This window comes from Cetorhinus maximus, chromosome 5 (genome assembly GCF_964194155.1).
Source record: "Cetorhinus maximus chromosome 5, sCetMax3.hap1.1, whole genome shotgun sequence".
Lineage (NCBI taxonomy): Eukaryota > Metazoa > Chordata > Chondrichthyes > Lamniformes > Cetorhinidae > Cetorhinus > Cetorhinus maximus.
Window position 1 is genome coordinate 75,686,148 of NC_135883.1, and position 25,777 is coordinate 75,711,924.

Genomic DNA, 25,777 nt, shown 5'->3' on the forward strand with positions numbered 1-25,777 from the left:
TGTGTGTAACATATCCTTACAGTGGAGTGCATCATCTTTATCAGATAATACCTAATATGGATACATGCCTGAAACCTGAATTTTCTACACTGCATTTTGAAGCATAGAAACATAGAAACTAGGAGCAGGAGTAGGCCAGTCAGCCCTTTGAGCCTGCTCCACAATTCATTTTGATCATGGCTGATCATCCAATTCAATAGCCTGTTCCTGCTTTCTCCCCATATCCTTTGATCCCTTTCGCCCCAAGAGCTATATCTAACTCCTTCTTGAAAACATAAACAATGTTTTGGCCTCAACTACTTTCTGTGGTAGCGAATTCCACCACAGGCTCATCACTCTCTGGGTGAAGAAATTTCTCCTCATCTCAGTCCTAAATGGTCTACCCTATACCTCAGACTGTGACCTCTGGTTCTGGACTCCCCCACCATCAGGAACATCCTGCATCAACCCTGTCTAGTCCTGTTAGAGCTTTATAGGTTTCTAAGAGATCCGCCCTCATCCTTCTGAACTCCAGCGAATATAATCCTAACCGACTCAATCTCTCCTCATATGTCAGTCCCGTCATCCCAGGAATCAGTCTGGTAAACCTTCGCTGCACTCCCTCTATAGCAAGAACATCCTTCCTCAGATAAGGAGACCAAAACTGCGCACAATATTCCAGGTGTGGTCTCACCAAGGCCCTGTATAATTGCAGCAAGACATCCCTGCTCCTGTACTCGAATCCTCTCGCTATGAAGGCCAACATAGTATTTGCCTTCTTTACCGCCTGCTGCACCTGCATGCTTACCTTCAGCGACTGGTGTACAACGACACTCAGGTCTCGTTGCACATTCCCCTCTCTCAATTTATAACCATTCAGATAATAATCTGTCTTCCTAATTTTGCTACTAAAGTGGATAACCTCACATTTATCCACATTATACTGCATCTGCCATGCATTTGCCAACTCACTCAGCTTGTCCAAATCACCCTGAAGCATCTTTGCATCTTCCTCACAGTTCACCCTCCCACCCAGCTTTGTGTCATCTGCAAATTTGGAGATATCACATTTAGTTCCCTCTTCTAAATCATTAATATATATTGTGAATAGCTGGGGTCCCAGCACCAATCCCTGTGTTACCCCACTAGTCACTGCCTGCCATTTGGAAAAAGACCCATTTATTCCTAGGCTTTGGCCAGGATTTCCTGGTCAGCGAGTGGGGGGCGGGGCCCGCTCACCGACGCGTAAAATGACGTGGGATGACATCGGGCGGAACTCCTGACGTCACCGCGCCCCATTTAAATTTTCACGTAGGCAGGGGCTCAGCAGAATCAGCTGTGCGCCCACCGACCTGTCAATGGCCAATTGAGGCCATTGACAGAATCATTAAAGTAATTAATGGACCTGCCCGTCCAACCTTAAGGTTGATGGGCAGGCCAGGAGCCCTGGCGGGCATTAGAAAAAGCATGAAACCTCATCCACGGGCGGGATGAGGTTTCATGTAGGTTTTAAACAATGTAATTAAAGTGGATTTAAAAGCGATGGACATGTCCCAACTCATGTGACAGTGCCACATGAGGGGACATGTCAGGGAAATTTTTTTTTTCTATTTATTAGATGTTTTACTGTAGAGCCGATCTCCCTGAGGCAGCACTTAGCCTGAGGGAGATGAGTGTGCTCTTTCGTGCGCATGCGTGAAAGAGTGCACTCTCAGCTCAGGGAATCCCCCCCTGTCCGCACAGGGAATGCATAGCGCTTCTGTGCAGACGTCATGCAGGGCGGACCTTAATTGGCCCGCCCACATAAAATGACCGCACCCGCTCTTTAATTTCCCTCTGATAGGGGGGATAATTCTGCTCTTTGTTTCCTGTCTGCCAACCAGTTTTCTATCCATCTCAATACACTACCTCCAATCCCATGCGCTTTAATTTTACACGCTAATCTCTTATGTGGGACTTTGTTGAAAGCCTTCTGAAAGTCCAAATAAACCACATCCACTGGCTCCCCCTCATCAACTCTACTGGTTACATCCTCGAAAAATTCCAGTAGATTTGTCAAGCATGATTTCCTTTTTGTAAATCCATGCTGACTCTGTCCGATTCTGCCACTGTTTTCCAAGTGCTCAGCTATTAAATCTTTTATAATGGACTCTAGAATTTTCCCTACCACCAACGTCAGGCTGACTGGTCTATAATTCCCTATTTTCTCTCTCCCTCCCTTTTTAAATATTGAGGTTACATTAGCTACGCTCCAATCTGTAGGAACTGTTCCAGAGCCTATAGAATCTTGGAAGATGACCACCAATGCATCCACTATTTCCAGGGCCACTTCCTTAAGTACACTGGGATGTAGATTATCAGGCCCTGGGGATTTATCGGCCTTCAATCCCAACAATTTCCACAATACCATTTCCCTACTAATACTGATTTCTTTCCGTTCCTCCCTCTCACTAAACCCTGCGTTCCCCAACATTTCTGGTATATTATTTATGTCCTCCTTTGTGAAGACAGAACCAAAGTATGTATTTAGTTGGTCAACCATTTCTTTGTTCCCCATTATAAATTCCCCTGTTTCTGACTGTGAGGACCTACATTTACTTTCACCAATCTTTTTCTCTTCACATACCTATAGAAACTTTTACAGTGATTTTATATGTTCCCCACAAGCTTACTCTCTTACTCTATTTTCCCCTTCTTAATCAACCCCTTGGTCCTCCTTTGCTGAATTCTAAACTGCTCCCAATCCTCAGGTCTATTGCTTTTTTAAGCCAATTTGTATGCCTCTTCCTTGGATCTAATACTATCTCTAATTTCCCTTGTAAGCCATGATTTGGCTACATTTCTTGTTTTACTTTTGCGCCAGACAGGAATAAACAATTGTTGCAGTTCACCCATGCGCTCTTTGAATGTTTGCTATTACCCATCCGCCATCATCCCTTTAAGTAACGTTTCCCCATCCATCATAGCCAACATCAATATATTCAAAAAACAGTTTCTGCCAAAATAAATTAGATCTGATATCTGAGAGATGAAGAATGTCACACGACTGGAAGAACTTTCTTGCTTTGCTCTTAGGCAGGAAATGCTGCAAGGTGTGAAGGGCCACAAAGCAAAAATGTGGAGTTAACAAAAATAACGTCCAAATTCAGAAGCAAGGTTAGCAAAGCAGTTAGCAAAGCGATTAGCAAATTTAACACGTTACAAATTTGAAATAATTTCTAAATTGTTAAAACTATTTACACAACGTTTTAATTTCCAATGGAACAGCTTTTACAGGCAGTGCAATATAATTTGCTTTTCTCTTTGTGAAGTACAAACTTCTTTCTGTAATGGAACAATTTTCTTTACTAGCCACTGATTTGGAATTGTTTATTATTTGTTGGGTGCAGGGTTAGTCTCACTGTCTAAATCCCCTACGAAACAAAACATTTTGTATTTCTTATTTTCTGCCTTTTTTCTCTGTCCCTGAAGACACCAGAGCTGCCTTTTGCGGGCTTGTGGCATGAAGCCTTGCCCAGTGGCACTCCATAATGGCTTATTTCCCATCTGATTATTTTAAAAATCAAGCAATCAGAAAATTATCTGTAGCAACTTATGCTGCCATACAACTTCACAAGTTCCATTCACCCTATAGTGTGAACTTTGACAGAAAGTGCCAGACTATTTGATCATGATATGGCATCAAATGATGCCCAATCCTGGACTCACTCCATGAGGCACACCTGCTGCATCCAGCAGATGTCATCAGGTAATGATCAGGAGCAATACTTAAGGTTAATTTCTATCCCCGACACAGTTGTAGCAACTCAGCTCATTGTAATAAATTGACAAACTTATCCACGTACAAATAAACATTTTCAATTGGAAATTTTGGCACTTCAAAGGGTTAAGATAAACAAAAATAAGAGTAGAAATTGTTGCTGGCTGTAATAGCAGATTAGTGCTTGTGTTGATGTAATATCCCTCTGTCTCCTATTTTACCAGAAGCATTGATCTGTTTGAAATCAATGTGTTAACAGATCCTGAAAAAACAGCTCAGATGGTCAAATGTTCAGATGTTAAACATGCATCCGCTCTAATTGACATCAATAATTTTAGTCCAAGAAGTGTTATTTAATCTTACTGCAAACTTAAATTCAATATTGGATTTCAGTTTTTTTTTACCTAGATGAAGCAGACTGGTTGGGTTACATCCACTGTTAGTTTGTCTATATGATACTGTGTTACCATGTTTACCAAAACCTACCCACAGCTTTGTGTCTCTGAGAATGCCAGGATACATAATGGGGATAGTAACATTTGATTTATGGTTTTAATTAAGTTAATTTAGGCTTACAAACGGATATTGTTTCCATGCGATCAATTTTCTACAGCTTTAATTGTGACTCAATACAATACTATTTACTCTATGTTACAGTGCCTAAGAAACTGCTGGATGAAACCAACCCCAAGCCAACTCATTATAAAGGGATTCACCACCTCAGTTTTCCACCACACCCCAAACCTTATGATCCTAACATTATAGGTGATGGTGTCTTCCCCCATGATGTATTACCTTTTATAACAGAAGCATCTTTGCCAGGTATGTTATTTTGCATTATTTTACAAGGAAGTCAAACCTCTGGGTAGCTGCCAATTTTATTTATTTTTTAAATGCTAATTGTTTAATCATTTGTAGTTGCAGAGCTTATTAGTACAAAGATTTCTGATGCTCATCCATGTAGAGTAGATATTGGAGTCACTTTAGATTAAGGAAACCTATGCCCTACAATACTCAATTGAAATCGACGAATACAAGTCCTCTAACTACAAATAAAGTAATTTTTTTCAGCAAATAGTAAGTGGTTTGAATTTAAAAGCTACAGATGTACCTGATCTGCCTTCAGTAATGTAGCTGTTCTGGGAAAAAAAAATATCAAACCCAGTCCCAGTTATTTGGGAGAAGCTGCAGTGTTCACGTAAAACTTTGATGGAGGCATTAAAAGATTCTCAAGATAATTCACTGAATGTTCATGTTAACGCGACATGCATTTTGTAAAATTTATTTTGTTTCAACAAGACAATACAATTTTCAGTTACTAAAGAAAACACACCTAATTTCAACAGCTTGAATATTCACAAAAGCATAAGGAACAGCAAGATACTGATGCATAGGGCTGCATTTTACAGCCCCCGCCGCCATGTTTGAAGGCAGGGGGCTCGTAAAATGCTGCGCGTGACCTTCCCACTGCCTTCCCGGCCTCGTTCGATCTGCCTCCCACTTTACAGGGGGTGGGAGAGGAATCAGGCAGCCCGCCTGCCCTTGGGCCTATTGGGGTCATTAAGTGCCCAGAATGAAAAAAGCAGTAAAAACTGGGAAATAAGAATACTGGTCTGAACTGGCCTTGTATACCTTAAAATGGAACACCGGTAAAAACTGGGAAATAAGAGTACTGGTCCGAATTGTTTTTTCCATCTGGGTGGCCAATTAATGGCCACGTAAGTGCCTCATTTTGCCTCCTCTATTATTTTACCCATGGTAGGGGGAGGCCTGCGCCAATTGGGTAGCCTGGCTGTTTTTACTGCGCAGGCTGGTGTGGGCAAGAGGAGAGGGAAGACCTCCTTTGGGAGTCCCCTCTGCCCATTGGAGGCAAACCCTCTCCCGCCAAGATCACCACCCCTGGCTGGAGTCTGCCAGCCAGGTCTCATCAATACCCTGGACTTACCTTGAAGTCTGACTTCAAAACCTCCTCTTGTTCAGGGACTGCCTGTAGTCCCAGCAGTGAACACTGCTCGAACCTGGCAGGGTCTACAGAGCTGCCAGAAATCAGATTGGCTGGCAGTTCTCTAAGGTAGGACTTCCTCCCCAGTGTAAAATGGCTGTGGGGCAGCCGGCTTTTTTGGTGGGCAGGCTTCCGGCTGACTTTTTAGTTGGGGCGAAGTGGGGGTGTGATGGGGAATACAGTGCCCAATGAAATCCAGCATATAATGACCACATCTAGACAAAACATTACTGGCCCTGCCTGCTCCTATGAAACATTTTTAGAACATAATTTGGGCAAGGAGCAGGAAGTTACATAGTTTCAGGAATGGGATGAGATAAGGTCTTATCATTTTAAATGTGGATATTATAATGGAAAGGGTTTCATAGCTAGGGCATGTGCAGAGACATAAGATACTAGTAGATATGTTAAACTGCACATACACTAGTTAAAATCAAATGTAGTCTTGGGTGAATTAGGAGTTAGAGTGTTGGAGATACTTGGGCAGGATGTCTCGATGTAGTTGAGGCCCCATATTGAAGTCATAACTGTCCCTATTTTGTGTAACACTGATTTAATATTAATATTTATAGTTAAATAGCAGAATTTTCAGTAGCTTGGGAAGCAGAGTAGTTGAGATGGATGGATCATACGAATTTCAATACAGGATGAGTCACTGAGAAATATGAAGCTGATGTGCTATAGTGCCACTTTGATGTGAAATGGATCAAGTTTACAAATACAGTTTTCATTATAGGGCGTTTATATAGGAATTTATGATGGGAGAAACTTGACAGTAAATAGATGCAGATATAAGATCTTTAACACATAAATAGATACCGGGAAGTTATTGCAGCTTTCGAAATATTATTACTATGAACTTAGTTCATGACTGGTAGCTTACCTGTTTCACTGCTGATCTTGTTGTCTATGTCACATACTCCTCAAACTCCATCCTTGAAGATAGCGCATAAATTTTCTTGCTATCTTCGACTCCTCCAAGTCATATGCACTCTAAGCAAGTGACTAATATATGGTTGCTCACAAAACTTTGCTGATAGCTATCAAGTTTCCTCTAAGTATACTCTATTTGCTGTAGTTGGTGGCTCATCAACATTATCACAAAGATTCACAGGGCTCTTTATCACCCATTTTGTGGCTTCTATACATTAATAACCATCTACATTAATTATCATCCACTCTTCTGCAAATGATTCCTTCCACATTCATCGAATTTCTTCAAACTACAACTCCTCAATTGATACCACCTACTTCCTCTCAGAGTGGAATGGCTAATTGTTTACATCTTTATCTTCCATACCTTTCAATAACATGACAAAAGCATTGTTTCTTTCAATTCTTCAAGGACACAATTTCTCTTATGTCATAGTAGCTTCGGAACATGCTAGTGCAGTAATGTCTTGCCTATATTTGGTCATTATGCGTTCGAATGTTCTTGTTTTATTCGTGTTAAGCTCTAAGCATGCTACCCCTCATACCTTCCTGGATGATTATTCTGTTGAAATGAACGCTTATTGTGTATTTGGAGCTTTTTACAGGTGGCCTCTGGCCAACTTGATTGGAAGGTCATCTAGAGTCATGTCAATGGGGCCCAGCTGTTAAAATTGGCTTGGCCTCTAATTCCAGGATGAGATGACTACTTATTAAGCCACTTTCCCAGCTCAGAGTTAAACTTCTGCTTAAAGTGAATATATATATATATATATATATATATAGACATTTATACAGTCTGGATGAGCACTTTTTAAATGCTTTATGCCAAGGGCTAACCCTGACAATGCTGCCTCTAAATAGAACTAATACTAAGTTTCATTGTTAAATCTATTTTTGGTGAATATTATGTTCATCATGTTAAGTTCCGGGAAAGGCATTATTTTCCTTTTCAGACGAACAAAGGTGGGTTTTTGTCTTCACCAGGTAACCTAATAGAGCGGATTACCTAATCATTATGAAGCTCATCTAAATTTTATTCAATTGAAATCAACTTTATATATTATCACTTCCTTCTCCAGATGCACATCTCCCCATCTCATCGTATGAGTACAATCATAAAAAACTTGTCTCTTGTTCTGAATTTCCCTTTTCAACAGAGATGCACCCTCCTCAGACAACTCTGTGTGGCAGAGTTCACCTGAGGAGGAGTTTAGTGCTGAGGTATAGCTGAGATGCCATGCTTGAGTGGTTGCATATGTACCAGTACAGAATGGTAGTTTTATTCTGGAACCTTTAGTTACACCAGTGATTTTCAAGATCCCACTTTCATGTCAGCGATGTTGCTTTTTTCCCTCATATTCTTGACTTTAATAATTTGGTTGGTTATTTTCCTTACCCACCATGTTAAATGATTTGCAATAAAACATTAACTTACCTTCTGCTATGTGATAAAGTGTCATGTGATCAACTTTCCAAGAATATGTCCAAACAGAGTTGACAACTCCAGTCCAGGCGATTATCTTGCTCTAGACCAACATGTGGGGACCACTTTTTTTTTAACATAGATTTACATAGAATAAATTGCACAGGAGCATTGAATATACTGCATACAAACAGGCCTTTTGACTCAACCAGTCCATGCCCCACTCAAACCTCCTTACATCCTTCCTCATCTAACTCTAATAGCAAAACCCTTTATTCCCTTCTTCCTCATATCTTCTCCTTGAAGGCATCTATACTATTCACCTCAAATACTCCCTGTGGTACTGAGTACTCTCTGGCTAAAGAAGTTTCTGAATTCCCTATCTATCTTACACTGATGGCCATTATATTTGCTCCTCCCCACACTTTCAATGGAAACACTCTGTCTGCTTTATCAAAACCTTTCATAATTTTAAAGACCTCTATTTGGTCCCCGCTCAACATTCTCTTTTCACTTTGTGTCATTTGATGGCCTGGCATCACCAAGCATTCCAATGTCCAGGATGCACTCAACGATTGGGAGGCTGGGCATGTGGGAAGTCCTGTATTAGGAATTCTCGATGCCATCCTGACCTGTACCACTGGTCTTACACAGGGCAGGTGGATCTCTCAGAATCCCCAAGAATAAAGCCAGAAACAGCGCCAGTGTGCTAGTCTAATGCCTGACCCTTCTGCTGACTACACAGAGGTAGAATGGGATTGAGTTAGAAGGACCGCAGATGTTTGGCTCCATTGCATTTAACTTTATTTAAGATCTGAAAAACAAAGTTTATTCTTCAGATCTTTCATAACAACTGAATGAAAGATTTTCAACAACAAAAACTCAGGATTTCCTGGATAACTTGTTTGGAACATATTAAAATTGCACAGCTGGAGGCAAAGCCTGGGATGAAGCTGATAACATCTCAATGCTGCTTTTACAGAAGCCTTGGCAACCCTCAGCAAATTTAAATTAAATTATTAACATTCCTTATCTATAACTTGTGAGAGGAAGTCATATCTTGTCTTGCATAAATATAATAAAAGAGCCTTTGAAGGTAGCAATAAAAACTATCAGCTCCACCTTTTACTTACGGCGAAGTGGTGAACAATGGTTTAATGTGTTTGGTCTAAAGTCTAGGAAAAGTTACTATTATACACTAGAGCCACACATGGTGGTTGCAGCCCCGACACCCACCTGCTATACATCTATGCTTATGTTTCCCGTATGATTTAAAATTATTGTTTGAAATTTGATCATAAGTACATCATGACTTTATAATTTTCATAAGTAAGAGTGTTTCATATTATTGCCTTAAATACTGGTCAGTATTTAACTTGATGCTTTGGTGTATGAATGCAGAAGAAAAGAAGAAAGGAAGATCAGCCTTCGATTACCCCATGGATGCTAAACCCCTTCCAGCTCCACTGGATGAGATTGACAAACAGCTTCTTGAAACGAGGGGTATTCAGACTGAAATGGCATTATTAAGCAACATTTTGGAAACCTATTCTTATATCATAGGTAGGTCAATATTTCCAATTATTTTATGAGTTAATCTAAAAAGTAATAATGGTAATGGAAGAAACGTTCATTTATAAAAAAAGAAACTTGCAATTATATGAAGTGCTTCATAGACAATCATTCGGAAAATGCATGCATTACTAAGTAGAGAGAGGTTAGTATTTGAAGTCTTGGTCAAAGAGATGGGTTCTGTGAAGGCTCTTAAAGGAGGAGGGAGATGTGGAAAGGCAGAGACACTACTGGAAGGCATTCCAGAGATTAGACCTTAGGTCAGCTGAAAGTTTTGTTGTCAGTGGTAAGATAAAGGAAGGAGATTATAAAAGGCCCCAGTCAGAGGACGACAGAGCTTGATGGTTAGAGTTGTGAGATTGGAAGAAATTAGAGTTATGGATGAACAAAGATATGGAGAAATTGAATCCTTGTCCTTATTGTCCTGTGTAATATGAGTGCAATGAGGGCCAGTTAGGGGGCTAATGTCCTGTATCTGAAGTATGTCTTAGAGAACTCTGACTTGGTATTGAGTCTGGGCATTTTTTCAGCTGTTAGGATAGTCATTTAATACAAATGTTAGAGCCCTTGCATGTTCCAATGAAGTACCCTGTTTTAGGATTTTTCAGAGAAACTGGGCAATCCTGAATGGAGCAGGTACCAGATGTGTTCCACTCAGGCTTTCCAGGCATGGATACGGCCCTGCTAGTGGCCACCACCAGAAGATGTTTGGTTTTAGCACACCGTTTTGGTCCTAACTTCTGACCATCATAATTTGAACTTGTCCAGAGGTGCTAAAGCAAGTGCTAATTAGAGGCAACTTTTGTGGAGCAGTATATGTCTGTTCTACTCACCCACTTCTACTGAAGATGTGGAGTGTGCTAGCGGACAGACAGCATCATGCTTCAGGATGGCTCAGAGACTGAGTGAGAGGGTGCACAGGATTCTGGAAGCAGCATTGGGGATCCTGGTGGAAGAGGTTCAAGGGTGGAGAGATATTCTCTGCCTGCAATGAGGATGGAGTCCACCTCACTCTCATCTTCTCCTGTCCCTCTCCTGCATCAGCTAGTTGGTCTTATGTCCCGTTCCTCCTGCAGACCAAGGGGTCCACAAGCAAGATGCCAATGATCACAGACTCCCTTTCTCCTAGTCACTCCTATAAGATACCCAATAAGGTGAAGTAGCACAACACCTATTCCGTTCAGCTGAAATCATCAGAGAATTTCCAGGATAAATGTTGATTGAGTATTGGCAAAGTCTTGACAAAGTGTTCCAGAAACTCTTACAATGTGTTTCAAAAGTCCTATTCAAACCTCCAGTTGCAAGTGAACTGCAAGAGCAGAATTTCACGCTCGGCGTGCAGGCAAGTGCCCAACACGCCCGAGTGTAAAATGATGCGCGATGATGTCGGGCGTGCGTCCCAATGTCATCGCGTACTCGCGCAATATTTCATTTGGCGGGTGCGCGCCAGAGTCAGCTGCGCACCCACCGATAATTGAAAGGCCTATTAAGGCCATTAACAAGCTCATTAAAATCAAATTTACGCTGCCCGTCCAACCAAGCGGCATTTACGTTTTTTATGAAACCTCATCCACGAGCGGGATGAGGTTTCCTAAAGCAAATAAACATTACTGAAAAATGTTATTTCTGAATTAAAAACATGTCCCAGCTCATGTGAGAGTCACATGAGGGGACATGTTTTTTAAACTTTTTACTGTCTTTATTAATTTTTTAAAAAGCGCTTCAATCTTTTGCGTGCATGCGTGAACTGCGCGCCAGGCCCGCTCTCCCTCCTCCCCCTGCCCGCACAGGTAGTGCTGAGCGCTGCCGCTCGTGATTCATGCAGGGTGAGCCTTAATTGGCCCTCCCATGTGAAGTCGCGGAGTGGAGCTGATCGCGGTCGGCTCCCCAACTTCCCTTACCCACTCCCGCCGAGCCTGCCCGATGAGGGAAAACATTTTGGCCCAAAAGTTGATATGACTTATAGTATTGCTTGAAATCTCAGCACATTGGATCAAGTGCTAGCCACCAAACTGCCAAACAATATACTTAGTGAACACTAGTGGACAGTTTAAGGGTAACCAGTGTTAATGTTTCAATCCTGTTATAATGAAGTGCACGCTCTCGTTGTAAATGAGAGGAGCTGTTACTAACTGGGGAAAGGTTAGGGCATTATTCTTAAGTATATATGAGAACCAATTTCCACCTGTGTTGGAAGGAGAAAAAGGGAGTCTGTGCCTGTGTCTTCTGGGTTATGTGCAAATGTGCCACACTGCGAGCCCAACTACGTGTACTGGAAGCTACATATATTAATACACAGGGCCCTGTTCTTTGCAGACAGAAAGAACATGTACACACATTGCACCTGTTTTAGCTAAACAAAATAAGTGACAGCCATTCACTAATTTATTCCCCAGGGCAATGTCTTGACCAATCAGAGTCAAGCTGCCAGGTTTAAATTTCAAACAATGCTTGGCAGTTAACTGACAGTCATCATCAATTGGAACATTCTCCATGGCAATGCCTCTATCAATTAGATTTGCCAACCAATCAGCACTCTCTTTTCATATGGTATAAATATTTTGTTTCCCCTGACATTGATATTTTCTTGCAAATTGTCCTGAAGAGTGTAAGACAAAAAGTTTTGACAAAAAATATCTCTTTTTCAGCAATACTCAAGTTCTGTACTACCAAACGACTATAAATTTAATATGCTTAAGGATTGGAAATCAATGGAGGGTCAATAAACACAGGGGCAATTGATGAACAGGATTCGAGGTGGGAGAGGATACAAAAAGATTTTAATAAGCTGACATTAATCAATGGTGAAGGATAGCCAAGAGAAACATGCGTGGCAATAAAAGCATGTATGTGGCAGTGACAGATGAACTATAGTGGGCTGGACATGGGTGATGTTATGGAGTTGGCAGTTTTGTGATGGAGAGGTTTTAGGGTTAGAAAATCAGTTTGGCGTTGAATATGTTGATAAGATTGTGAACAGTTTGGTTTAACTTTTGACTATAGCTGGGCAGGGGCTGCAGGAAATAGAATTTGTGGTTGGGGCTTAAGCTGATGGTTTTGATTTTCCTAAAATTTAGCTGTAATGTTAATACTCAGGTCATTTAATACAGCACATATGTAAGGTTAACACCACACATATGTATACCATGCAACATTAGGAACTTAAGGCTGTAGAAGAAAGATGTGGGTGATGTAATTCATGAATCTCTCTGAATATTCTGTGCCTTTAATAGAGCCTCACATATAGAAGGATATATTAATGTGGCAAAAATTATTTGTGGCACATAGAAATGGATATCATGAAACAAATGATAAAAAGGAGACCCTAACAAGTTATAGAAATAGCCATTTGTTGTAATTATGCATCTAAGTAGGCATTGTTGTAGGCATTGTTTAGCTAAAACAAACGCTATGTGTGTTCATGGGCAGGAATTTTCGCTCGGCAGGCAAGTGTGTGCCCAACCTGCTCGAATGTGAAATGACGTGTGTTGACGTCAGCTGAACACGCTGATCCACGGGTGGGATGAGGTTTCCAAAAGCAAATAATAATAAAATAAAAGTTTTAAAATTTAATTAATAACATGTCCCTGTTCATGTGACATGAGGGGACATGTTTTATCACATTTTAATTTTCTTCATTTTCTTTTTTTAAAATGCTTCATCTCCCTCAGGCAGCTCTGTGCCTCAGGGAAATTATGCAGTGCTCACTCGCGCGCATGCACGAAGTTTGCACTTGGCCCGCTCGCCCTCCTCCCCCCACCTGCACAGGCAGCGCTCAGTGCTGCCGCTTGCGTTTCATGCTAGGCAGGCCTTCATTGGCCCACCTGCGTGGAATCGTGGTCCGGTCCCAATCACAGGCGGCGGTCGACTTCCTGACCACCCCTGCACTCATCCAGACAAGTGGAAAGTAAACCATCCCATATCTAGCTTATGCCTTGTAGATGATGGACAGGCTTTGGGGAGTCAGGAGGTGAGTTACTCGTCAAAAGATTCCTAGCCTCTGACATGCTCTTGTAGCCACAGTATTTATATGGTTAGTCAGTTCAGTTTCTGGCCAATGGTAACCCCCCAGGATGTTGATAGTGGGGAATTGAACAATGGTAATGCCATTGAATGTCAAGTGGCTATGGTTAGATTCTCGTTAGAGATGGTCATTGCTTGGCACTTTTGTGGCATGAATGTTACTTGCCACTTGTCAGCCCAAGCCTGGATATTGTCCAGGTCTTGCTGCATTTGGACATGGACTGCTTCAGTATCTGAGGAGTTGCGAATGGTGCTGAACATTGTGCAACCATCAGCGATCATCCCCACTTCTGACCTTATGATGGAGGGAAGGTCATTGATGAAGCAGCTGAAGGTGGTTGGGCCCAGGACACTACCCTGAGGAACCCCTACAGTGATGTCCTAGGACTGAGATGATTGACCTCCAACAATGACAACCATCTTCCTTTGTGTTAGGTATGACTGAAGCAGTCCATGACCAATGGAGAGTTTTCCCTCTGACTCCCATTGACTCCAGTTTTGCTAGGGCTCCTTGATGCCACACTCAGTCAATTGCTGCCTTGATGTCAAGGGCAGCCACTCTCACCTAACCTTGGAAGTTCAGCTCTTATCTCTATGTTTGAACCAAGGCTGTAATGAGGTCAGGTGCTGAGTGGCACTGGCAAAACCCAAACTGAGCATCAATGAACAGGTTATCGCTAAGCAAGTGCTGCTTGATAGCACTGTTGATGACTCCTTCCATCATTTTACAGATGAATAAGAGTAGACTGATGGGGCAGTAATTGGTCAGGTTGTATTTGTCCTGCTTTTTGTATATAGGATCTACCTGGGCAATTTTTCACATTGCCGGGTGGATGCCAGCGGTGTGGCTGTACTGGAACAGCTTGGCTAGGGGCGTGGCAAGTTCTGGGGCATAATTATTTAGCACTGTTGCCAGAATATTGTCACAGCCTTTGCAGTGTCCAGTGCCTACAGCCGTTTCTTGATATCACGTGGAGTTGACTGAAGACTGGCATCTATGATACTGGGGACCTCTGAAGGAGGCCAAGATGGATCATCCACTTGGCACTTCTGGCTGAAGGCTGTTGCAAATGCTCCAGCTTTATCTTTTGCACTGATGTGCTGGGCTGCTGCAGCATTGAGGATATTTGTGGAGCCTCCTCCTCCAGTGAGTTGTTTAATTGTCCACCACCATTCATGACTGGATGTGGCAGGACTGCAGAGCTTAGATCTGATCCGTTGGTTGTGGAATTGCTTAGCTCTCTCTATTGCTTGCTGCTTATGCTGTTTGGCATGCAAGTAGCCCTGTGTTGTAACTTCACCAGGTTGACACCTTATTTTAAGGTATGCCTGGTAATGCTCCTCGCATGCCCTCCTGAACTCTTCATTGAAGGAGGGTTGATCCCCTGGCTTGGTGATAATGGTAGAGTGGGGTATATGCCAGGCATGAGGTTACAAATTGTGGTTGAGTACAATTCTGCTGCTGCTGTTGATGGCCCACAGCGCCTCATGGTTGCCCAGCCTTGAGTTGCTAGATATGTTTGAAATCTATCCCATTTAGCACGGTGGTAGTGCCACATAACACGATGAAGGGTATCCTCAATGTGAGGATGCGACTCTCCTACCGATACTGTCATGGACAGATGCATCTGCGACAGGCAGGTTGGTGAGGATGAGTTCAAGTATGTTTTTCCCTCTTGTTGGTTCCCTCACCAACTGCCGCAGACCCAGTCTAGCAGTTGTGTCCTTTAGGACTTGGCCAGCTCAGTCTGTGGTGGTGGTACCATTGCACTCATGGTGATGGACATTGAAGTCCCCATCCCAGAGTACATTCTGTGCCCTTAACCCCCTCAGTGCTTCCTCCGAGTGGTGTTCAACATGAAGGAGCACTGATTCACCAGCTGAGGGAGGGCTGTACATGGTAATCAACAGGAGGTTTCCTTGCTCATGTTTGACCTGATGCCATGAGACTTCATGGGGTCCGGAGTCGATGTTGAGGACTCTCACAGTGTACCACTGTGCCGCTACCTCTGCTGGGATGGTGATGCTGGTGTTTGGGACACTAGCTGTAAAGTATGATTCCATGAGTCAGGCTGTTGCTTGACTAGTCTGTCAGACAACTCTCCCAATTTTGGAACAAGCCCCCAGATATTAGTAAGGAGGACTTTGCAGAGTCGACAGGGCTGAGTTTGCCATTGTTGTTTCTGGTGTCTAGGTTGATGCCGTGTGGTCCATCCATTTTCATTCCTTTCAGACTTTGTAGCGGTTTGATAGAACTGAGTGGCTTGCTGGCCATTTCATAGGGCAGTTAAGAGTCAACCGCATTTATGTAGAATGGTTTCATGGTTACCATTAAATTTTTAGGCTGAAATTTTCCAGCCTTCCCACCCCCCTCCCACCGGGCGGGTTTTCCTGCGGCAAGGCTGCGAGCTATTGAAATCGCTGTTCACATCAATGGGACTGGAAGATCCTGCATGCACGAGGGACTGGAAAATTCCAGCCTTAATTCCAGACTATTATTGAATTCAAATTTCACCATCTGCCTTTCTGGGATTCGAACCCAAGTCACAAGAGCATTAATCTGGGTCTCTGGATTGCTAGTGCAGTGAAAATACCCCACTGTTTCACTGCCTCCCTTCTCTTGCCGCAGATGCTTCCTTAACTGCTCAATAATGCCAGCGTGTTCTGTTTTTATTTCAGATTTCCAGCATCTGCAGTGTTTTGCATTTGTGTTAAATTGGCCTTAAAAATCTCTGAATGAATTGATGCACCATTCCAGAACACACATTGCAAGAATTTTAAACTCAAATTTAAAGTGACAGGAGCAGTTACAGCAGCTTAGGTAGATGATCTCCACACATCTCCAAACCTGAGTCAACCCTAGGCCCAGTGGAAACTTGGTACTGATGTTTTTCTGGGCAGTGGACCAGATTTCTTTGGTCCTGCCATCTCCTCCCTAACTTGGGCTTTATCCCTTCCTACTGTGTTCCAGACCCAAAGGAAATTTAGGCCACAATGTTTAGATTTACACATGAAGAAAAGCCACATGGCAGAGGCGTGGCAGGGCTGGTGAAACTAATGGAATACTTGTACCAGAAGAATTAGCACAAAAACGGATAGAATATTTTGTATCAAAGATATGATTTTGGTTTCAGGTATAATTTATAGGGTTTATTTGCATTAAGGGGAAGCTGGATAACCACATGAGGGAGAAAGGAATGGATGAATATGCTGGTAGGATTAGATGAATCAAGCTGGGAGGAGGCTGGTGTGATGAATAAACAAATGCATAGATCAGTTCTGCCGAATGACCTTTTTGTGTGCTGTAAATCCTATATTGCACCCTATATTGTAACCTCATATTAATAACACTAACTGAATCCAACAATTGGCATGCAAGTTTTATGTTAAACATGTTAAATTACAAACTACTGGCAGGGGGCTAAGACCTCACACTCTATACTTTTATAAAATTTTGTCTGTGACCCTGAACAAAAGGAGCTTCCAGGGGCAGTTTCACAGAAACTGACACCTTGTTATCTCTGAAGAGACCCTAATGGGCTGCAGGGACCAAATTCAAAGGGAACTATACAAAAGCCATCTATATTTCACAAACCAGGCCTGGCCAAATGGGGCCGATTCATCTGCCAGGGCAAAGGACCCTGCAACCTCCTGTTCAAGACTTAATGGTTCAAACATTAACAATCTCAGAGACCCAGAAAAAGGGATACACACCCTTTATCAAAGCTAGAGTGGAGAGGTGGGAGTCATGTGACATGAACCCCTAGCTGAGGGAACCAGTAATATTGCCTTGTGGTACTAAAGACAGTGTTCTCCAGTTGGCGAGCGGAGGTGGGGCCTGCTCACTGACGCGTAGAATGACGCATGGTGACGTCGGGCGGGTGTCCCAACGTCACTGCGTGTCATTTAGATTTTCAGTTCGGCGGACGTGCAGCCAAGTTGGCTGTGCGCCCACCGAACTGTCAAAGGCCTATTAAGGTCATTTAAATAGTAATTAATTCAATTAACTGAACTGCCCATCCAGCCTTAAGGTTGGCGGGCAGGTGAAGACCCCAGGCAGCCTTCGCATTTTTCATGAAACCTCATCCATTGGGATGAGGTTTCATGAAGTGTTTTAAAATCTAATAAAAATTTTAACATTACTTCTTTGACATGTCCCAGCTCATGTGACAGTGGCACATGAGGGGACATGTTTTAAAAGTTTTTTACCACCTTTATTTAAATTAACACGTCAAACTAATGGTGCCTCAGGGGGATCCTTGCACTCTTTTGCGCGCATGTGCAAAAGAGCGCAGGGAATGACTCAGGGAATCCCCCCCAAGCCTGCACAGGGAGCGCTCGGCACTTCCGGGTGAGCGTCACGTTGGGTGGGCCTTAATTAGCCCACCCACGAAAAATGGCGGCATGTCCCCGATTGGGGGCGTAGATCAGGTTCAAGCCCGCTCCCACCCGCCCCCGCGCAATCCCCCCGACAAGGGGCAAATTTTTCTCTAAGAAACTTCAGTCTGCCATTTTTACCATCTGCAAGCAGCAGCACAGAAAAGGGGCTCTGTCCAGGTTTGAATGCCTGGCCCCCATCTACATTGTTTAGACTGGAACTTCTGTACCATTGCCTATAAGCTAATTCATCTCTTCATGCCTATCTCATCGTGGAAGTCAGCTCTACTGGAAAAGTGAATTATCCTGCATAAATTCAGCCTGCCGACCTCTGTGAAGGAATACACCATTGGACTTTGATTCTGGACTCTGGACACACATGAAACAATAATTCTTTTCTCTGTGGTCTTTGCCCTGTAATTCTTTCTTTCATACAGTAAAAGAGGGATAGAGAGTGCACAGGGGGCTACATAGTGACTGCCCCCCCCGCCCCCCCCCCCCCCCCCCCCCCGGGTTTTAAGCATGTACAAATAAATTAACCCTCTGAGTTCCTCCTGTCTCACATTTGCTGTGTGATTGTTAATAGAAAATTGGATCACACCAAAACTGAGGGATTAGGAAACATGCCACCATTTATAAACAGCGAAGCAAATCAGAACACCTTTCTGGTTATGGATGGGTGGTGAAAGGAACAATCAGGGCTGTTTAAATTAAACCCCCTCCTGTCCATAACACTATTTAATGCTGTTCTGGCACATTACCATAGAGCTATGATGAATTACATTACACACTGTTACATATTACTGTTACTTTCAGACCTGTACAACATTCAGGCCCGGGCTGAGAAGTGGCAAGTAACATTCGTGCCACACAGGTAGGTGACATGAGAGTGACAGCCCATGACACCAAGGCAGTATTTGACCAAGTGTGGCATCAAAGAGCCCTAGCAAAACTGGAATCAATGGAAATTGGGGGAAAACTCTCGATTGGTTGGAATTACTCCCAGCACAAAGGAAGATGGTTGTGGTTGTTGGAGGTCAATCATCTTAGTTCCAAGGCATCACTGCAAGTGTTCCTCGGGGTAGTGTCATTGGCCCAACTATCTTCAGCTGCTTTATCAATGACCTTCCCTCCATCATAAGGTCAGAAGTGGGGATATTCGCTGATGATTGCACAATGTTCACCACCATTCGCAACTCCTCAGATACTGAAGCAGTCCATGTCCAAATGCAGCAAGACCTGGACAATATCCAGGCTTGGGCTGACAAGTGGCAAGTAACATTCACAACACGCAAGTGCCAGGCAATGACCATCTCCAACAAGAGAGATCTAACCATTGCCCCTTGAAATTTCATGGCATTACCATCACCGAATACCCCACTATCAACATCCTGGGGGTTACCATTGACCAAAACTGAACTGGACTAGCCATGTATGTACTTTGGCTACAAGAGCGGGTCAGAGGTTAGGAATCCTGTGGTGTGTAACTCACCTCCTGACTCCCCAAAGTCTGTCCACCATCTATAAGGCACAAGTCAGGAGTGTGATGGAATACTCCCCACTTGCCTGGATGAATGCTGCTCCAACAACACTCAAGAAGCTTTACAACATCCAGGGCAAAGCAGCCCACTTGATTGGCACCCCTTCCACAAACATTCACTCCCTCCACCACCGATGCACAATAGCAGCAGTGTTACCACCTACCAGATGCACTGCTGAAACTCACTAAGGCCCCCTAGACAGCACCTTCCAAACCCACGATCACTACCATCTAGAAGGACAAGGGCAGCAGATAGATGAGAACACCACCACCTGGAAGTTCCCATCCAAGCCACTCACCATCCTGACTTGGAAATATATTGCCGTTCCTTCACTGTCACTGGGTCAAAATCCTAGAACCCCCTCCCTAACAGCACTCTGAATGTACCTACACAACATGGGCTGCAACGGTTCAAGAAGGTAGCTCACCACCACCTTCTTAAGGGCAATTAGGGATGGACAATAAATGATGGCCTGGCCAGCAATGCCCACATCCCATAAACGAATCAAAAAAACTACCACCCGCAAACCCTGCTCCCCTCCACGCCACACATTCCTCCCCACCATCATCCTAGTTCAACTCAGAACAAGGTTCTCTTTCTCCTTCAGTAAGGCAGGAACCTACTTTACATTCAAAAGTCATAATAACTAAAACATTTGGGAGGCCGCACGGGACCAGACGTTACAGCAGGACCTGGAGATTTTCAGCTGAGAGGCATGAGCTTGCTGTAGTAAATGGTGTGCTCGGTGTGTATTAGTATTTTTAACAGCAAATGTCTGTTGGCTATCCCTGGAGCTGGATTTTTCTGTGATCGATGGAGATTCTGTCCCTTTGAGTAATCAACAAGAGGCAAACGAATGTTGAGCATTGTTTTTGTAACTATTTTATAATTAGTAATATATTCACAATGCAATCTACCATAATTCCTAAATGAACTAAATTTACCCCATTTTATTAACAGTACACTTTTTATTCTGGTGCAAAGTTGGTACAAGAATCCTGAGGTTACATTTTATACAAAATGTTCCTTAATACAATACAGGCATGCCCATCTGCAAGCAATAGTTAATAATTAAATGTCCTGTTTTGTCAAGTTGCATACCTTGTTGGGTTGTAAACTGATTACATCTAACCATATGTATTTAATAGTGTATTATAGCTATTTTTTCTCTCCAACATCGACCTTCAACTTCAAAATAAAAGACAGGTAAATACAGAATTTTTCCCGATTTTGGACACGTCTGATGGCATAGCATCCGTTTAGAAAAGAAATCATCCAGATGTGTAACCAGGTTCGTTGATGGGAAAAGGCAATTTCTCAAGTCCACACAGGGAACTTGCAGACATAAATGTTTGTTTATAACTCTTTTTATTTCAACAAATAAGTTTTATGTCAGCCACTGGCCTTTAAAAGAACTGTTGGAGCTTTAACTTAATTAATTTTTGAGTGTAAGTAAGGTTGACAGAAGGATTAAACCTGAAATAGTGCACTTAGAGTCACTTAAAGTTAACAATTATTTATGGCCTTGTGATTTGATTAGATGGTGTTGTACCTTTTACTGCTAAACTTTGACAACTAGTAAGAGTACAGTTAAATGCAGTGGGTGAGAAGCTATAAATGCCCTCCCACTGGCAGCTGACCTCTCCCATGTCTATGCATTAACCAAGTGCTTTAATCAATTTTCACATGGTAACTGAATGCAAGCAAATCTATCGGTGAATCTACAGATAGTTTGGCTAAGCAAGCGTGTGCACCACAATATTTGCTTAGGATCTTAAGCTTCAGCAAGAAAAACCAGTTATGTAAATGAAACAAATTTAGAGCTTAAAAGATATTGCTCAGAATAACTACTATGTGTGTTTAAATATGTTTAATTATCTTTCCTTACATATGAACTTGTCTTGACAAATGTTCTCTTTTTTGTTAATTAATATGTAAATGAATAGGTTCCCTGAGTGTAAATTTCAGTGTCCTGTTATACTTCAGGATCACATTGGGCTACAGGCTATTGAATAAATTTAGGTTCAGGCAGTTAAAGATTAACAAGGCAGCATGGCAAGACACTTGGCTACAATGAGGAGAATTTCATTTTGATTGATGAATTATTACATGTGTTAAATATTAACTACTATAAATAATGAAACTGAAGCTTATCTGTAGAAGCCTAATCTATCACTTAGGTTACCATTGATTTAAATGAAAGGAAAATTTGAAAATGCTCATAACAACAGTGAGTCAATAAATTTGTCAACAAGAGTGACAGCCTGAGCTTCAGCGGATGGCAAAATAAGTAAAAGTTTTATCTGACCAATAACTTGAAGGGCACATAAGCCTTTTAGCAAACGTGCAAAGGTTGGTGCCAATTGCAGCTCACAACTAAGAAGGATAGAGTGACATTTGAACCGTTAAGAAGTTATTACTTTTTTGTATTAAGTACTGGAATTTATATTATGCCATTGGAAATAATAGGAATTCCTGGGCTGCTTGAATTAGGTCAGGATGGACTGGGGCTCAGGAAGGATGCAGATTGAGTGGAATTTAAATGAGCCCAATTTAGATGAAAATTAAAGAAGTTGCTTAAAGATATAGATTTTAACTGCTGTTTTGATGACCATTAACAGTGGAAACAGCTGTTATGCATCAATTATTACCAATTGGAAGGACATTTTAGGAAAATGCTTAGAAGTGGATATAGGGGTAGCTGAAACATTTCAGTCATTACAATGGAGGGAGCAGATAAAAATAAAGGAGATGGAAAGCAGGGAACATTCCCATACTCAAATGAATGGCATGAATACTGCACTTTCATTGATGGCATCTGTTGCGAAGTGGTGAGCTGCACTTTGCTGCCCTGCTGATAAACCGTATAAGAAAATGGTCATGCGATTCCTAACTGAACTTTGCAGAAAGGATGGACATACAAACTTTTAAGAAGGATGCACTATGTTTCTACTCTTAAACAATTGAAACACATAAACCAATTCTGTTTCCTTTACAGACAATCCTGAGAAAACTGCTTTGTATTTTGTGTCTGGAGTGTGCATTGGACTGATTCTAACACTGTGTGCTCTGGTGGTGCGGATATCCTGCCGGACAGATTTTAAGAAATCAGTGGTCAAGAATGCAAATGAGGAGGATAGTAATGATGAGGATGACAGTGATGATGATAACTCTGATACTACCTCCGATCTATCTGCCAGGCGGCACCGCCGCTTCGAGAGAACTTTAAACATGAACGTTTTTACCTCGGCGGAAGAGCTGGAACGGGCACAGAGACTGGAAGAGAGAGAACGGATAATTCGGGAGATTTGGATGAATGGCCAGCCAGATATTCCTGCCACTAGGAGTTTGAATCGCTATTACTAATGTGTTACCTAGGTCCGCAACTTTGATGTGGTAATGGTTCGGAAGATGTGATGGTGCTTTTGACACCCACCAGCTGTATATGACTGGAACTATAGTTATCCTCAGCTCTGGGTGCATCTCCAGAGCCATAACTGGAGCAAAGAACTTTAATTTCACTAAGCATTTGAAAGAACTTTTCCAAGTATTCAAGCTAATTTGTTCCCCTTAATAACTGAATTGTTACCAGTATCCACTAAATAATCTCAGCCTTAATTCATCAAGGAATTTATCTTATTTAACAAATTTGTAGATTTATTTTCCAGTGGCGAAACTGAACTGGTGCCTCAGGGATAAAATCCTGTTATTTTATTTGTTAAAGTTTTTAATAGTGAATTTTCATATTTTGCAGGATGTATCACTGAGTATACACAACATTTGAGGGAATAAAAGCCTCAAAGAGGTTGAATAGTGATTTTCAGAGAAATACTTATGAATGTGCCTTTGCCTTTCCAACTTGTTCATTGCTGTTATTGGAAAGTGCTGCACAAAACTTTTTATCGTATCGACAAAGCTTTATAAATTACAAAATCAGGATGTATGAATGTAATGTACCAAAGGTTAGTTGAACAAGACCAAAGCATGATCTTCTCTTGGATAAATATTTACAAAAGGAAATGAATATTCTGAATGTTACTATTCTCCTATGATCTCATCACTGACGTTGTTGGGACCTGTGACAAGGTGTACACAAATAACTGAATCAGCTTGCCCAGTTTTCTGAGCATCAACTTGAGTTTTTTAGTCCCAGGTTATCAGTGTGGCAATAAAAAGAAATACTGCATATGTTAGAAATCTGAAAGAAAAACCAAAAATGCTAGAAAGAGAGGTCTGATGAACATCAAAATGCCTTTCTACTTCAGATGCTGACTTGCTGTGTATTTCTAGTATTTTCCATTAGTGACATGAGTCACATTGATGCTTCAATACACTCAGACTGAAGTATTGTCAAGCATTTATGCCCAGCTTTTTTGACAGACATCAAAACTGAGTGTACAGTCATGCATTGTGGTTTTATTTGTGACTGCTATAGGACTTAGACAGCTTCAATGAAAAAAATCCAGAAAATCTGATTGATCTAATTGTGACCAAAATTTCTCTTTGACTTTCCATTAAAAATTTGTGATGGGTTAACAAGGTTTGTATATTCAGAACCTTAAGCCACAAAACCATGACAAAATATTTGATATTTTACTATGTAAAAATTGTTGTAATTTTAAAACGCAAGAGTAAACTATTAAAGCTATACAAATGCAAATTGTTTTCTGCCTTTAGAGCATCAATATTTTTTGTAATAAATTGGCTGTTGAAACACTTGGTGCTGCTGTTAGATTCAGTTTGCTGCAAAAATATTCAAGTAAATACTTAGAGATTGGAATACGTCACAATAAGTTACCCGATACTCAAAACAAGCCTTTGGTTTAGTGGCAACATTCCTACTTCTGATTCAGGAGGTCAGGTATTCGAACCCTGCACCAGATATCTATGAATGAATTGATGCACCATCTTGTACGCACAATGCACAGATTTTATATTTATATATAAAGTGACAGGAGCAGAAACAGCAGCTTAATTAGGCAATGGGCGAAGCGGAGCTATCACAGCACTAGAAACTATGTTGGTTTTGCCTCCTGGTCAGGAAGCTACTGTGCTTAAAACAATGGCAATGTTTTAAGGATCAAATGATTGAGCCTGGATCTATGCATGATCAGAGAATGAGATTAAATTGGAAATGGGGGTGAGGTTTAGGCACAGATTTAAGACTAAATGAAAAGATTTCTTGCTTTTCTTCTGCAAAGGAATTATAGATGTTTTAGAGGAATATAGTATATCTGGATTTTTTGGTTCACTTATTAAAAGAATATAATTGTTTCTCAAACAAGTCTTATCTGCATTTATGTCTTATTACTTCCCCTCGATTTTATCAAAAAGTTTGAATTATTTATAAACAATGGATTCGTCATTGACTTATTGTTAACATTCTGTCTCTGAACCAGAAAGGGACAGGTTTGAGCCCAACTCCAGACACCCTCAATGAGTGGGGTAATCACATCTGGATGCAGCAACTACTGGTTCAGCTTTCAGATAGGGGTTTAGTTTGGGCCCCACACCAGCCAGATCTGAAATGTGGAGAGTTGTAGCTCTAAATACCGGGTGGAGGACCAGTGGGGATAATTGTGTCCAATACATGAAGATATCCCTCTCCCCATTGTAAAAATGTCGATGGAGGTCTTTAACCACGGCTGCACCCCACTTCTGAAAAGGTGGTCCAAAGATAAAAGCTCTGAAGAATGCAATGGAAAATCACCTCAACTAATCTTTCTGAGTAATTGCTTTAAATATCAGAAAACAATGGACAGCCCACCCAATACTCTGTCACAGTTCTTGCGTGATATGGAAAGGTATGTGAAGCCACTCATTTATGTGAAAAAATAGTTTCTATTTGTTTGATTGATGACCTAATTTTTTTAAAAAGCCAAAAGCAAATTCTCTTATGTGTTACCCATTCAGAATAAGAAGAATTTGATCTTTGTTAACTACTCTGATTTACTTTCCACTGTTCATGAATGAACAACTGTCAGTCTTTAGACAATACTTTATTTATCTCTTGCTTTTGGCAATAATGCTCTCCCAAAAAAACAAGTTACTGTTGAAATTGGCCAAAAATTTAAAAGTGGAGAGGCAGGAATGTGCAGCAGAAACAGTTGTATGACCTTAGTTTGCAAAGAGTGAAGGTTGGGCCATTAGAAAGTTTTGTGGACCAA

At 41.7% G+C, this 25,777-nt stretch overlaps 1 protein-coding gene across 2 annotated transcripts in view; it reads left to right on the forward strand.

Annotated features, from left to right (window-relative positions):
* eva1aa (eva-1 homolog A, regulator of programmed cell death a) overlaps nucleotides 1-24,273 on the forward strand; it is a 424,094-nt gene extending 399,821 nt beyond the window's left edge. For both annotated transcript variants that reach the window (XM_078542065.1, XM_078542066.1), the window contains 3 exons: nucleotides 4,397-4,561; nucleotides 9,499-9,660; nucleotides 22,609-24,273. In XM_078542065.1, coding sequence (XP_078398191.1) covers nucleotides 4,397-4,561; nucleotides 9,499-9,660; nucleotides 22,609-22,976 — 695 coding nt within the window. In that variant the 3' untranslated portion in view covers nucleotides 22,977-24,273. The remainder of the gene's footprint in view (nucleotides 1-4,396; nucleotides 4,562-9,498; nucleotides 9,661-22,608) is intronic.
* The last annotated feature ends 1,504 nt before the right edge of the window (nucleotides 24,274-25,777 follow it).